This window comes from Chiloscyllium plagiosum, unplaced genomic scaffold, assembly GCF_037043375.1.
Source record: "Chiloscyllium plagiosum isolate Xiang-an unplaced genomic scaffold, Cpla_swu_hap1 HiC_scaffold_10, whole genome shotgun sequence".
NCBI classification, from domain to species: domain Eukaryota; kingdom Metazoa; phylum Chordata; class Chondrichthyes; order Orectolobiformes; family Hemiscylliidae; genus Chiloscyllium; species Chiloscyllium plagiosum.
Window position 1 is genome coordinate 47,577,688 of NW_028270148.1, and position 14,321 is coordinate 47,592,008.

Here is a 14,321-nt window from a genome sequence, read left to right on the forward strand (position 1 = left end):
CCGTGTGTAGAGTCTTCTACCCATTAGCAACTCTGCTTGTGCTATCCCTGTAGTTGCATGTGGTGTGGTCCTACAATCAAATAAGAACTGTGACAGTTTGGTATCTAGTGAGGATTTAGGCTGTTTCTTTCAGCCTGCCTTCAAAGTTTGAACCTCTCTTTGCCAGGCCATTGGATGATACATGGTATGGGGCTGTCCTTATAGGTTGAATTCCAATTAATTTTAGGAAATACCTAAATTTCCTGCTGGTAGACGATGGCCCATTATCTGTGACCAATACATCCATGAGTCATTTATTGAAAAAGATATGCGCAGCTTTTCTATTATTGTCCCCATGTTTGACAAATGAACTCCAAGCATGTGCAGCCACTTTGAGTGGGCATCCACAATGACTAAAAACATTGATCCAATGAAAGAACGTGCATAGTCAATGTGTAACCAAGTCCAAGGTTTACCCAGCCATTCTCACAAACGTGGGGGAGCTTCTGGTGGCAATGTTTGTCCTTGTCGGCACTCTGGTCACAACCCCACCAACATGACTATGTCTGCATCCAAGCATGACCACCAGATATAACTTCTCACCAGGATCTTCATTTTGGAGATGATTGAATGACACTGGTGAAGTTCAGCTAGTATCTGACAGCGGCCTTTGCTTGGGATAATCACTCTTGTTTCCCCTAACAATATGCTGTCATCTATTGTGAGATGGTCTCATTGGGTTCAAAAGAGTTTCAATTCTGGGTGTGATGGTTCTTTGGTTTCCGCCATCATCATTAGTTGCTTCAGTTTTGATAGATCTGGATCTCTTGTGTCCAACGTCTGATATTGTCAGTTGTGACTGGAAATGTGTCCAGAAAATTTAAAACCATTACAGATTCTTCTGTTGCTGGTACCATCAGTGATTTATCTGCCAACGGGAGGCAAGTCAAAGTCTCCGCATTTGCTACTTGACCTCCTGGATGGTATTCTAACTTGTAATTATGGGCACTTAGTGTTATAATCCATCACGGAGTTTGGCCTGAAGCTATGGCCAGCACTGCCTTGTCCCCTTTAAGCAAACCTAATAGGGGTTTCTGGTACGTTATCATCATAAATTTGCATCTACAAAGATATTAATGGAACTTCCTGACTCAAAATATGACCGCCAAGTCATTGATACATACTCTATTGGGCAGTCCTCTCCACTGGGCTACCTATAGCGTCATACTACTGCAATGCCAGACTGGAGGCATCACATGTGAATAACAGATCTCATTAAGGATCATAGTGTGCCAGCACCTCAGAGGATGATAGCTGTTTCTTCACTTTCCTGCAAGTTTTGGCTTAGTTTTGTGATCATTTCCAAAGCTGACTCTTTTTTAGGAGTTGATGTACAGATGCCAGGTTGGAGGCTAGATTGAACTTTCCATAATAATTTGCCAGCCCAAGAAATGATCTAAACTCCTGATCAAAAACCGGGACATTCCTGATCACCCCATTTTATCTTCCAATGGGTGTAACCTGGTCTTGTAAACTCTGTAGCCCAAGTAGATCACTTGGGGTGCCTGAAGCATGCATTTTTCCCTTCTTAGCATATGGTCACCCCAGAAAATCGTCTTAGGACTATTGTTAGTTCTGCAATAATGCTTCTTTCTTCAATGCTAAATGGCTATAATGCAATTGAAGATTGTAGACCATTATTTTTATAATGCAAACTTTCTTTTAATGTATTGGCTATAACACAATTCCAGCGCCATTTGTTTAAATGGTGCTGCTACTACACAATTTTCTTATAAAGCGGGAACGCACAGGAGCAGAACGATCACATTTATCCGAACAGTCTGTATGTCCAACTTCTCTAACTTCCATATTAGTATTCCCTGTTATTAGCACATCATCTAAATAAATGGTGACCTTAGGTAGACCTTGCAGAATGTTCTACATCATCTGCTGAAAATTTGAATGGGCTGACAAACTCTTATTGTATTAATTGTAACATTCTACTGGGAATCCTCATCTAAACACAATTGCAAATAGGTGTGGCTCATGTCCAGCTTTGTAAAAGAAAGCCCCTCCTATCTGCTTTGCGTATAAATCCTCCATCTGAGGGATTGGGTATCTATCCAGCTATGAGAAGTGGTTTACCGTTTGTTTAAAATCCCCACAATGGCGAACTGACCTGTCGGACTTCAAAATCAGTATGACTGGTGCTCCATTCAGCAAATTGGACTGGTTTTGATGATTCCTTCACTTTTCAATCCATTGATTTCTGCCTTTACTTTTGTCAGAAGGGCAAATGGTACTGGGCGGCCCTTGCAGAATTGTGGAATTGCTTCCTGGTCAATATGTAAGGTAGCCTTGGCTCCTCCGATAGCCCTGGCTCCTCCGATAGCCCCTCGACATTCCTGGAAGACTTTTGGGTACTTCATTAGGACTTCTCTCAGGCAGCCATTTTTGAATCGAAAAATGTTGAGCCAATCCAGGTGAATCTCTCTCATCCAATTCTGCCCCATCCAGTTTGGATCCAAGCTTTTTACTACAATCAGTGGTAGCTGAACAAGCTGCTTTTCATATGAAACTGAAACGGTACCCTTAAATCTGTAAAGGTTCCCCAGTTATAGGTTTTCAGCCGAGCCAAGGTCTTGCCCAAACTTAGAGGTTAAAGTCCAGAGTGTATTTTATTAAAAACTGGTACTGCAATCACTGATACAGCTACAAACTCCATTAGGACTGGATGACCATTTAATCAGAAGTTTATTTTGATTAGTTCTGATTTGGATGTGCTAAGCAATTTAACTGTTCCAATCCAGATGTAGGAGGACTTTCCAGGGTGTGCACTGTATTGAATAATGGCTTGTACGTTATATTACCATAGGACTCTTTTGCTGTCTCAAATCTGCACAGTAACTACAATGGCTTGCTGGCCTAGATCTTGAAGAAACTTTTAACTGTCTGGCTGAGGCTTAGCTTTATTTTGGGGTTTTGCTGTGGCCAATCTAGAGTCCATCCAATCAGAATATGTCTTGAGTGAAGCTATGCACTTGCTTGCACTGAAGCAGTGTTCCCAAAGCTCAATCAGATTGGCGAGGGGTTCTACTTCTAGGAATAACCTGCAACTCATATGCTTTATTTGTCACATTCACCAAGGATAAAGCCAATTGCTGTGCCTGTTTGAAGTCCAATTAGGGTTCAGATAGTGGATGGTTACATCACTAGTCCCACATGCCAACCAGTCTCTAAGCATCTCATTAAGGGATAAACCTAAATCACATGCCTCTGACAATTACCTTAACCTAGTAAAAAATCCTGACTCTGCTCCTGGGCCTGGCCAAACTGGCCATTAACAGGTCCAGACAGCGGGCCGTGGAGGGGGTCGTTAGGGCCAACTGCCTGCCTCTCTTCCGCGGTTGCGTTAGAGCCCAGGTGTCCTTGGAGAAGGAGCACGCGGTGTCGCCCAACACCCTGGAGTTGTTCAGGGAGAGGTGGGCGCCGCAGGGAGTGGAGTGCATCATTTCTCCCTCCAACTCTATTTTGATTTAGTCCCTACCCTCCCCCTCACTGTTTTGATCACACAGCACTGCCCTTTGATGTGAAGGGCAGTGTTTGTCACTGGCCACCCGGGTGTTTTCCTATCTTCCTGGTGGTGGAATTTGAATAAAGATTCGTACACTTTGTGTCTTTCACTTAAAAAAAAAAGAAAAACATAAATAAAAAATCCTGACACAAATTCACCTCGTTCTCAAAATGCTGAGTAGAAACAATAGCATCTCAGAATTAAAGGAGCCTTGAAGTCAAACTGAATCCATCAACTCTTGAAAGGTTTTAGTATTTGGTGCATCAGGGAAAGTTAGGCTCCTAAAACCTGAAAAAGGTGCAGGTGCAGAAGCTGTCAGGAGAATTACCCATTGCTTTTCATTTGCCCTAATGTAATTTGCCCAGAAAAAAATGAATGCATTCTTTCCAAATAGTGGGCCCAGTCTTCGACACTAGGGTTGAACAAGTCAAGCTTGCCAAATCTTGGCATAATGCAAGAAATGCTTACACCAACTCAAAAGATGACTGTTGCAAGCGAGTTTCTTCAGGAATGTGTTTTACTCTCGTCACCACTGAAATAACGCCACAGAGGCCAATAACCCATCATCAAATCACTCTTTATTTACAAATATAAATTCCTTGACTTTGGCACAGCCACATTAGAAGTCAGTACCTAGTGTGTCAAAATCTCTGATATTCCTCATTTCATTGATCAGCCAGGGCTCTCTGATTGGACAAGATTAAAGCCCCAATCAGGGAACTCATATTCTATGATGTCCAGCTAACTGACCTTGTTACAATTGCTACAGATACTGTCAAGAGGAAATGCAAATTAATAAGAGGGGACGTGGTGGCACAGTGGCAATGTCACTTGACTAGTTTGCCAGAATCACAGGCTAATGTTCTATGGATATGGGTTTACATCATGTGATAGCTGATAATGGAATTTGAATTCAATATTAACCTGGAATAAAAAGCTGGCTATATGAAAAACACATCGGTGGTGGGCAAGTTGTTGGAGGGAATCCTGAGGGACAGAATGTACATGTATTTGGAAAGTCAAGGACTGATTAGGGATAGACAACATGGCTTTGTGCATTGGAAATCATGTCTAAGAAACTTGATTGAGTTTTTTTAAAGAAGTAACAAAGAGGATTGAGGGCAGAGCAGTAGACATGATCTATATGGACTTCAGGCAGGCGTTCAACAAGGTTCCACATGGAAGATTGACTAGCAAGGTTAGATCTCATGGAATACGGGGAGAACCAGCCATTTGGATACAGAATAGTTTTTCATACTGAAGGCCTGTGACCAGTGAAGTGCCACAAGGATCGGTGCTGGGTCCACTACTTTTTGTCTTTTATATAAATGATTTGGATGTGAGCATAACAGGTATAGTTAGTAAGTTTGCAGATGACATCAAAATTGGAGGTGTCATGGACAGTGAAGAAGCTTACCTCAGATTACAACAGGATCTTGGTCAGATTGGCCAATGGACTGAGTAATTTAGATAAATGCAAGGTGCTGCATTTTGGGAAAGTAAGTCTTAGCAGGACCTATACACTTAATGGTAAGGGAGTGTTGCTGAACAAAGTCACCTTGGAGTGCAGATCCATAGCTCCTTGAAAATAGAGTCACAGGTAGATAGGATAATGAAGACAGCGTTTTGTATGCTTTCCTTAATGGTCAGAGCATTGAGTATAGGAGTTGGGAGGTCATGTTGCAGCTGTACAGGATGTTAATTAAGCCAGTTTTGGAATATCGCGTGCAATTCTCGTCTCCTTCCTATTGGAAGGATGTTGTGAAACTTGAAAGAGTTCAGAAAAGAGTTACAAGGATGTTGCCAGGGTTGGAGGATTTGAGCTACAGGGAGAGGTTGAATAGGCTGGGGCTGTCTTCCCTGGACTGTTGGAGGCTGAGGGGTGACCTTACAGAAGTTTATAAAATCATGAGGGGCGTGGATAGGGCATTGGGTGGGGAAGTCCAGAACCAGTGGGCATAGGCTTAGGGTGAAGGGGAAGATATAAAAGGGGCAACTTTTTTACACAGGATGGTGCGCGTGTGGAATGGGCTGCCAGAAAAAGTGGTGGAGGCTAGTACAATCGCAACATTGAAAAGGCATCTGGATGGGGATACGAATTGGAAGGGTTTGGAAGGATATGGGCCGGGTGCTAGCAGGTGGGATTAGATTAGATTGGAATATGTGGTTGGCATGGATAAATTGGACCAAAGGATCTGTTTCCGTACTGTACATCTCTATGACTCCAGACCCATAGCAATGGGATTGTCTTACAAATACTTCTGGACAATTAAGGATGGGCCTTAAATGCTGGCTCAGCCAGGATGCCTTCATCCCATGAAGTAATGTTTAAAGGATGAACACTATAAAGTCCTGAAGAAGGGTTACACCTGAAATGTTGACTTCTCCACTTCTTGGTACTGCCTAGCTTGCTGTGTTCTTCCAGCCTCCTGTTTGTCTACTTTGGATTCCAGCATCTGCAGTGATTTTGTCTCTTACTCTATAAAGTTAGGCAAATAATCTCTTACTACATTTGAGTGAAGCAAAAGTGTGTTTTAAAAGTAACTTTAAATGTCAGATTTGCCATTATGTTTGCATATCAACAAACAGTCTTTATCTTGTTAGAACATAATTCAATTAGATAATTTGAACATTTTTGAGTCTTAGAGTTAAGGCAGCATGGAAACAGACATTTCGATTCAACTCATCCATGCAGATCAGATATTCTGAATTAATCCAATCCCATTTGCCAGCATTTGGTCCAAAAGCCTCAAACCCCTCCAATCATAAAGCCATCCAGATTCCTTTTAAATGTTGTATTTGTACCAGCCATCACCACTTCCTCTGGCAGCTCAATCCATACACATACCACCCTCTGCGTGAAAACATTGCCCCTTAGATCCCTTTTAATTCTTTCCCCTCTCACCTTAAACCTATGCCCTCTAGGTTTGGCCATGATTTTATAAACTTCTATAAGCTCACCCCTCAGCCTCCAATGCTCCAGGGAAAATAGCCCCAACCTTGGCAACATCCTTGTAAATCTTTTCTGAACCATTTCAATTTTATAACATCCCTCAAAAACAGGGAGACCATAACTGAGACCAGAATTAAAAACAAAATCTAAAGGAACAGCTAAATAAAAGCATAATACTGCTGATACTGGATATCTGAAATCAAAAGAGAAAATAATGGAGAAAGCTTGACTGGCAGCATCAGCGGAGATAGGAACACAGTTAATGTTTTGAGTTTGACATTTCTTCAGAATATCTGCATACTTTTGGAAAGGGGAATATAAGGGCAGGATTAGTGATTATATTGGGAATCCAGGATGCCACTTCAAAGCCAACCATCACCTCTTAAATGAGAGCTGTGTGTGGCTGCATAAACTGCAATAATGTTGGAAAAGATGACTAAATGAAGGAATAATTGCAATTAAGAGTCTCAGATATTGCACCAAACGTCCTGCAGAAAATGCAGGAAGTGAAAAATAAATATCCTTCATCACTTGGGGCAGAAAATCCTCCATGCATCTACTTGTGAAGCAATGAAAAGAGTTGGTTAAGACCAGAAGAATGGCCATGTAGAATGCCACAAAGCAAGGGGAAACAATCAATTATTTTACTAGACTTGTTGAGGTAAGAAGAATGCCAAGATACCTTTTGTTCAGAACTGCAACACCTAGAATCTCACTTCATTTATGTGGTTCATAAATAGCATTCTTGCCTCTATGTTAAAAGATTACAGGTTCAATTTGTACTCCAGAGGTTTGAGCACATAATTCAGACAGTGACACAGGTAACAAAGCAGATTTGATGTGTAATCAAAGCAATATACTGTGGATGCTGGGAACCTGACGTAAAAGCAGAAAATGCTGGAGAAATTCAGTAAGTATGTGCAAACAGGAACAAAGTTAACATTGAGTCCAAACTGACACATTTTCCTTTACATATCGGCTAGACGAGAGAAAAATCACAGATTCCATTCTCTAAAGGATATTAGTGAACCAGATAGATTTTCACAAGAATCAACAATAGTTCCATGGTCGTTATTATTGAGACTATCTTTATATTCCAGCTTATTGAATTTAAAGCCTACCAGCTGTTGTGGTAGACATTGAACACATAGCCTGGACTATTGGATTAATTATCCAGTACATCAGCAGCTCTCCTTATCCAGTTATAATGACCAAAATTCACATTGAGTTGATTTGGAATTCCTTTTAAAATTTGCCTTACAATGTTATCAAATGGAAAAATTGGCACCATTAATAATTGGCACCATTAATCAGCCAGAGGATTTGGAGTTTATTTTAGAAATGATATTAATTGTGTTACTTAAGAACATTTGCACTATTGATTGATTTCTTTACAATCACCAGTTACACATTTTGTCTATGGTCCAAGCACATAAACTGGTTTAACGTACCACTGAAAAACATTTCCAATTCCTGAACTTATTTCACCACACTGTAACCAAGAAGGCCTTGCTTATATTGGACTAAACACACTCATGAAGAAGAACAATAGCATGAGCTTTAAAGTGAATCATCGGCAATGATGCAAAATCAAAGAAGAAATTGCAACATGTTTTCTGTCAATAATTCATATTTCTTTGACTTACTACTATCATGTAAGAGTACAGAATACCTACCAAATTTACCTCTATTTTGTTCCTACAATTACGTTTAATATAAATAGAAATATTGGTGATGTGCTGCTTTCTACAAATTATTAATGTTGCATAAGTCTGTGATTGTGTACATTATGAATAACTGAGAACCATTTGTGACATTAACTGGAAGAAAAACAAAACAAGAACAATCCCTTTTTATCAAAAAATGCCAAAGCTGCTCCATGACGATAAAAGAACATACCTGTGGTTTCTTCCAGCCTAAATGTGGCAGTCGCCCTAACGAAGGAGAGGTGCATGGAATTTCAGGTATTGATGGATCCACAAGACCCTCAGTGATATCCTTTTTCTGAGATGAATTAGGAGTCAATGGCCTGACCTGTTGCAACCTGCACTCCATCTCATTTGGGCACAGCAAATATGGAGAGTTATAAATACCTGGAAGCTAGGTAGAAAGGTAACAGGTATTAACTCTCAGCTATGAAGCAATGCACAAAAATATAAACTCTAAATTTGCAACAACCTCAAAATGAAAACAAACTTAGACCAACCATGGTTAGATGTATTTAGTGAACTAATATACCAAAAATAGTTCCATAAATATATGAGAGCAATGAAAATGCAACTATTTTTGGCATTAAACTCGTACAAACTCCAAATGGAAATGACAATCTCATATCAAATTTAATCAGTCAGAAAAAATTACAGATTTGTGCCAAAATTATAAAGCAACATATTCTAAATGCTTGTGCGCAAGTCACATATTTCTTCTCCGTAACCATTTAAGTTTTGTCATAAACTTCAGCAGCCTTTTGCCAGCAGTGGCCTGGGAATCCATTTTCTTTGGCAATTTTCTAAACCGATAAAGACTTTGGGGAAATCTGCACTCGCTGTTTTAAAAAAAAACACACACCTGGGTTCATGCTGTACGTTCAAGCTAAAACTGAACTCAATAAAGCTGTTGAATTCTCAGGAGCGACCCTGTTAATAGCTTCCTTCTGACCTCTCTGCATCAAGTTCTACTTCTGGCTAGTATACTGATCACACAGTGGGGCAAATGAGCTGTGAAAACACTGATATTTTTAAGTATAAAATTCTGGTTGTCGTGAAAGAGAAAATAAGTTATGCAGGCGACACACTTTTGGCACTTTAAGTCCCCCTCCATCAGAGGAATTCATGCATGAACTAGAATATTAATTGCACCAGGTCAAGCATATCTGCAAACGTGCCTTTTGTTGGCCAGTCATCCATTGAATAGCATTTAAATTCTGGACCCTTTTGCAAAGCTATCAATCCATCAGTCAGCTTCCTCCCCAATCTAGATGTTTTTCATATAGGCCTTTTATAATTAGGGCCACAGGGGATGGCAAGAAAAGGCACAAGAAGTTTAATGACCGTAAAGAAGAGCATGAAGGAGATCAGTGAATGAAGTATTTGCCTGAGATAGGATTGCTGAATCAACACTGACCAACATACTTCATCATAATTATCAAGACATGCAACTGCCACGAGATTTATAAAAATCGCACTCAGCAAATAATTGACCTGATGTTAAGAAGAAGGTGGATTGTTAGCACATTGCCAAAACATGCAATAAGATATTCAAGATTTAATTATTCTCAATGAAAGCTCAAAAGGTAACATTTGACTTGCCAAGTGCACAATTTCACTTTTAACTGAATGGTTGTAAACACATTTATGGGTACTCCTGAGAGAACTGAAATTATACATTGCCATACACGTACATCCTTTCATCACACAAATGCTTTGCGAAGATTAATTAAACAAATATAATAATTAATGCAGAAAGTAATTACCAAAACAAGCCACTTGAGAAGCAGAGATGACCTAATACTAACTATGACTTACTTTTTCAGACTACTAAAGCCACAGTTTGAAACACAGAGATAAACCAAACATTTCCCCCAAAACCCTGAAAACTAAACCAAATTTGCACTGAAATATAAAACATAACAATCACAAGTAACTTTTGTATTTTAAACATAAGTATGCATACTGGAAGAGGAAATTAATTTTAGAATTAGTCAAACTTCTAAATGATACTTAAATGTTTTATTACAAATATTTAACAAATATCTGGAGTTATTAAAATTCTGACAATTAAGTAGAACAGGAGAATCTGCAGCATTTTATAACTGATTCTTTTGGGTAATCTTTGATGAAAACAAAAACGTTTTAGTTTGAATGTGCAATTTACAGAGAGGCAGAATTTGAATGTGCAATCTTAGTTATAAATTTGAAAAAACATTAATTAAGATTCAATTAATAGCCATCATTTTTGTCATCCTCTTTAATCTATAATAAAAAAGCTATTCTTAGCATTTCATCAATTCCTTTACAATATGCTAAATAATAATTAAACTAAAGGTATAACATTTCTATCATAATTTTTGTTTTGTTTTCTGAGATAAATAACAGTAAGTTGAGTATCGTAAACTATATGCTATTTTTGCTGTTACATTTTTCATTTAAACATTAATGCATTTTTATGTTTAATTTTGCATTTCTTTACCGCTTTTTCAGATTTAATTCTTTGTTTTCATTAATGAAATTTTGTTGTTGGAGAGTGCACAAACTCTTTATAGTGATTCAAATTACCTACAAGATTTATGTAGTTTTTTTCTGAACTTTAAAGTATGCATTACAACACAAGTAAAGGGACAACTTCATGATATTGGCAAAGCAATACAAATAATTAATTTTGGAAGATAACTAAACGTAAATTCACACAAGTTGAAGTACTCCCAATAATTATACTGTGGGCATTTTCTAGCAAAGACTTTACATAGCAAATATAAAGCATTACATTCTAAGAATTAAAGTATCTAATTATATTGAAATAATTTAAATTAGGAGCAATTTCAGTTATTTGTATTTAATTGCAATATCTTCTCGAAAGCCATTTAATTTTCGCTATGATCAGTTATTTTTGAGAACTTTAAAAATTATCAGTGAAAATAATTATATCATAAACTGATTCAGAATTAACATTTGACTAAACTTAAACTACAGAAAATGGATATTGTAAATTTGAATGTTATATTTGGAAGCATTCTGCCACAAATTATTTTAACAGGTTGACGAGCAGGAATTATTGTGTTATTACAATTTTTATTGTACAACAAATTAGCCTTGATTACAACTTGTTCAAAATTCAATGAGAAAACTGTTAACAGACACAATTAATTGCCTTCTATGAGCAGCATTCAAAACTGACTACATGATTGAGGTGCCTATCTTTACAATACACCTGTTCAAATACGTACTACCTATTGCACACAATACCTTGTAGTCTGCAATTCAACAAACAACTGTGTGTGTTAATTTTCAAAGCTCTAAGAATGCATTTAAAGGATAATTGGCTTGTCATATGATGATGACTTGCAAATGAGGATTTTTGGCTTTTAAAGCACTATTTATGCCGGTGTAATTTAAGGCACTGTAAAATAAAGACACGTGCTGTTGTGGTTGTACATCAGACATGCCTGACTTCACATCTAAGTCCAAAACATTACAGGTCAGCTGTTGCTGTGTATACAATTAAACTAATCGTTCCATAAGAGATGCATGGGTTTAAAAAGAGCTGTTAGAATACCCGAGATGATAGCACAAGGGTAAATACATTATCTTAGTTCTATACTACATGTGAAATAATTCAGTTCCTATACAAAGAATGATTGTATACATCACTCCTGTAAGTAGTTTATGTGTTGGCTTTAAAGGAATATATTTAATTACTTTTTTCCCTATTTTGAATCTGCAAATGATTCTAATGTTCACTGAAAGCGTTAAGTATAGCAGCAATTTGGGATGACAGAGTGGAAGTCAACGTGCACCTTTTAGTAGATTTTAGCATCAGCTGGGAAGGATGATAGATATTTTTGATCCAAGTCTAGAGGATCATTTGGTAAGGAACATGTATTTGAATGGGGCACATTGATTTGATGTCAAATAATGTTAAGCAATTTGTACACCATTTTGTTCAGAATAAAGTTTTCGGTGAAGGAGACTAGTGTTCGGCAAAATAATTCACTACCATGACTTTATGCAAGGTGATACAAAAAATTAGTATGTTTTACAGCCTTGTCTCACAAGATGATTGCGCAGTGGTGGTCAACTGTCTGTAAAACAAAATGTGCCTTGGCACACATTTTCTGCAGCATTTGTTCCAGAAGAAGTCACTAGGGAAGGTGAAGTTTTTACTGGACTCCATTTTCTCTGGGCCTTCTTGGCCAGCTGATCTTTTCGTTCTACCCACTTCTTGCAAAAAGAACATCAGAGGAATCAGGTCATTCTGCTTGGCAGTTGTCAATGTCAATATCTTGTATTTTCATATTTCACTTGTAGGTGTTCTTGTGGTAGAAACATGGGCATTCAGGAGACCAGTTCACCGACCAGTTCATCATCCAGTAGGTCTTTAGGTATGTAGCCATCACCCACCTCATCAATAGCATTGAATCTAAGCCAATGAAATTAATGTGTATCTATTATTTTGATCATTATATCACTTGCCCTACTGAAGGAATGTCTGAGACAGCAATGGTGCTAACTGTTCAGTCTTTTCTTTGCATAGTATATCATGTCCAGGTCTCATGATACTATAATGTACTGAGTGTGAGTTAAGAAGTAGTAACTTAGTTACTTTTGTCTGCCCCAAAATATTCCACAACGTATTTGTAAATCTTTGAGATATTGAAATTAAATAAGCTAGTTTACATCTCAACTTGGAAAGTTTGGGTAAAAAAGGAAACATTAACATTTTTACTGAATCATAATACAAAACTACACTCACAAGCACAAATCTATTGTGGAATATCTATTTGATGTTACTTTAGATAGCGCAATCAAATCACCATAATAATTACAAATGTGAAACTGAGAATACAGAGTGCGTAAGTATCTCATACATTAGGTTTTTGCTATCCACCACTGTCAATATTGATTATCTGTTCATTTTAATAAGCTAAATGGAAGGTTTTACAAAATTGAAATCAGCTGCTTAAAAAGCTGTAAACATTCAAAATACTAAGCATCTGAGCTGTTAATAAGATCTGAACTTTACTGAATTCTCAAAAAGCCATTAGCTTACATCTAATGCCAACGTTCCTAGATATTCACTAATGTTAAGAATCTGACCAAAAGATCAACAAGACTGATCATAATTGTAGATGACACACAATGTCAATCAGACGTAAAACTCCAGTCTGCAAACTGGAAAGCTCTTGCCAAGTATTGTAAGAGATATTTTTAGAAGCTTCAAATATTTTAATATAACCTATATCAAAGCCAATGAAGATTTGATCATTTATACAGTGGCAGTTAGGCAGGACTTGATTTCTGGAAGTTTACGTAGTAACAAAGCTTTACACTAAACATAACTATAGGTCTAAGCAAGAAATACTTTGAAGTATCACATTTTCATTAAATCTCCATCATTTTTACTATCTCATAAGGAAATTATATTTAAAGATATACCTCTTCCAGAATGCAAACATAATTACTTTTCTAAACTGATGGTAGTTATAACTTCTGGCATTATATATATTACTATGTCCATCTTTCAGAATTTGCAGCATCTTCTTTTGGCTTCTACTACTGTACTTGCAGTCACCACTGGTTATTCACACTTCTTCATCTCCTCCTTGCAACCACCCAACTCTCTTTCAGAGTCCTGCCATATTTAAATCGCTCATTACCATGTGCCTTTCAAGTTAGTCTTTGGCCTTCCTCTTCTGCTTCCTGGTAGTCTGATTATACACCTCATCACATCTGCTGTCTCTCCATAACAGCTGATCATACGACTTCAGCTACTTTCTTTAATGCTCCCAGTCTTTATGAGTCCCTGATCTGTTGGTTCATGATGTTGTCCTTTCTCAATGCTTTACACACCCATCTTAGTGTTCACATTGAGTCATTGTTCCTTTCTTCTTGATTTTGCCTATATTTCTGCACAATTAAACAAGATGGTATCACTATCGTTGTAAGTTTCAGTGATATTTTTCTATTACACAATACTCCACTACACTTATTCCAATTACTCCAATCACAGCTAATCCTTTACTTAATTTCCACTTCTCTGAATTCCATCTTCTACCATCACTGACCATAGGTACTTTCAACTGTTAACTTTCTCCAAAAT

General features: G+C 37.8%; 1 protein-coding gene across 3 annotated transcripts in view; it reads right to left on the reverse strand.

Annotated features, from left to right (window-relative positions):
• spata17 (spermatogenesis associated 17) overlaps positions 1-14,321 on the reverse strand; it is a 346,047-nt gene that overhangs the window by 261,533 nt on the left and 70,193 nt on the right. For all 3 annotated transcript variants that reach the window (XM_043695798.2, XM_087991318.1, XM_087991319.1), the window contains exon 7: positions 8,406-8,606. In XM_043695798.2, the coding sequence (XP_043551733.2) occupies positions 8,406-8,606 (201 nt within the window). The remainder of the gene's footprint in view (positions 1-8,405; positions 8,607-14,321) is intronic.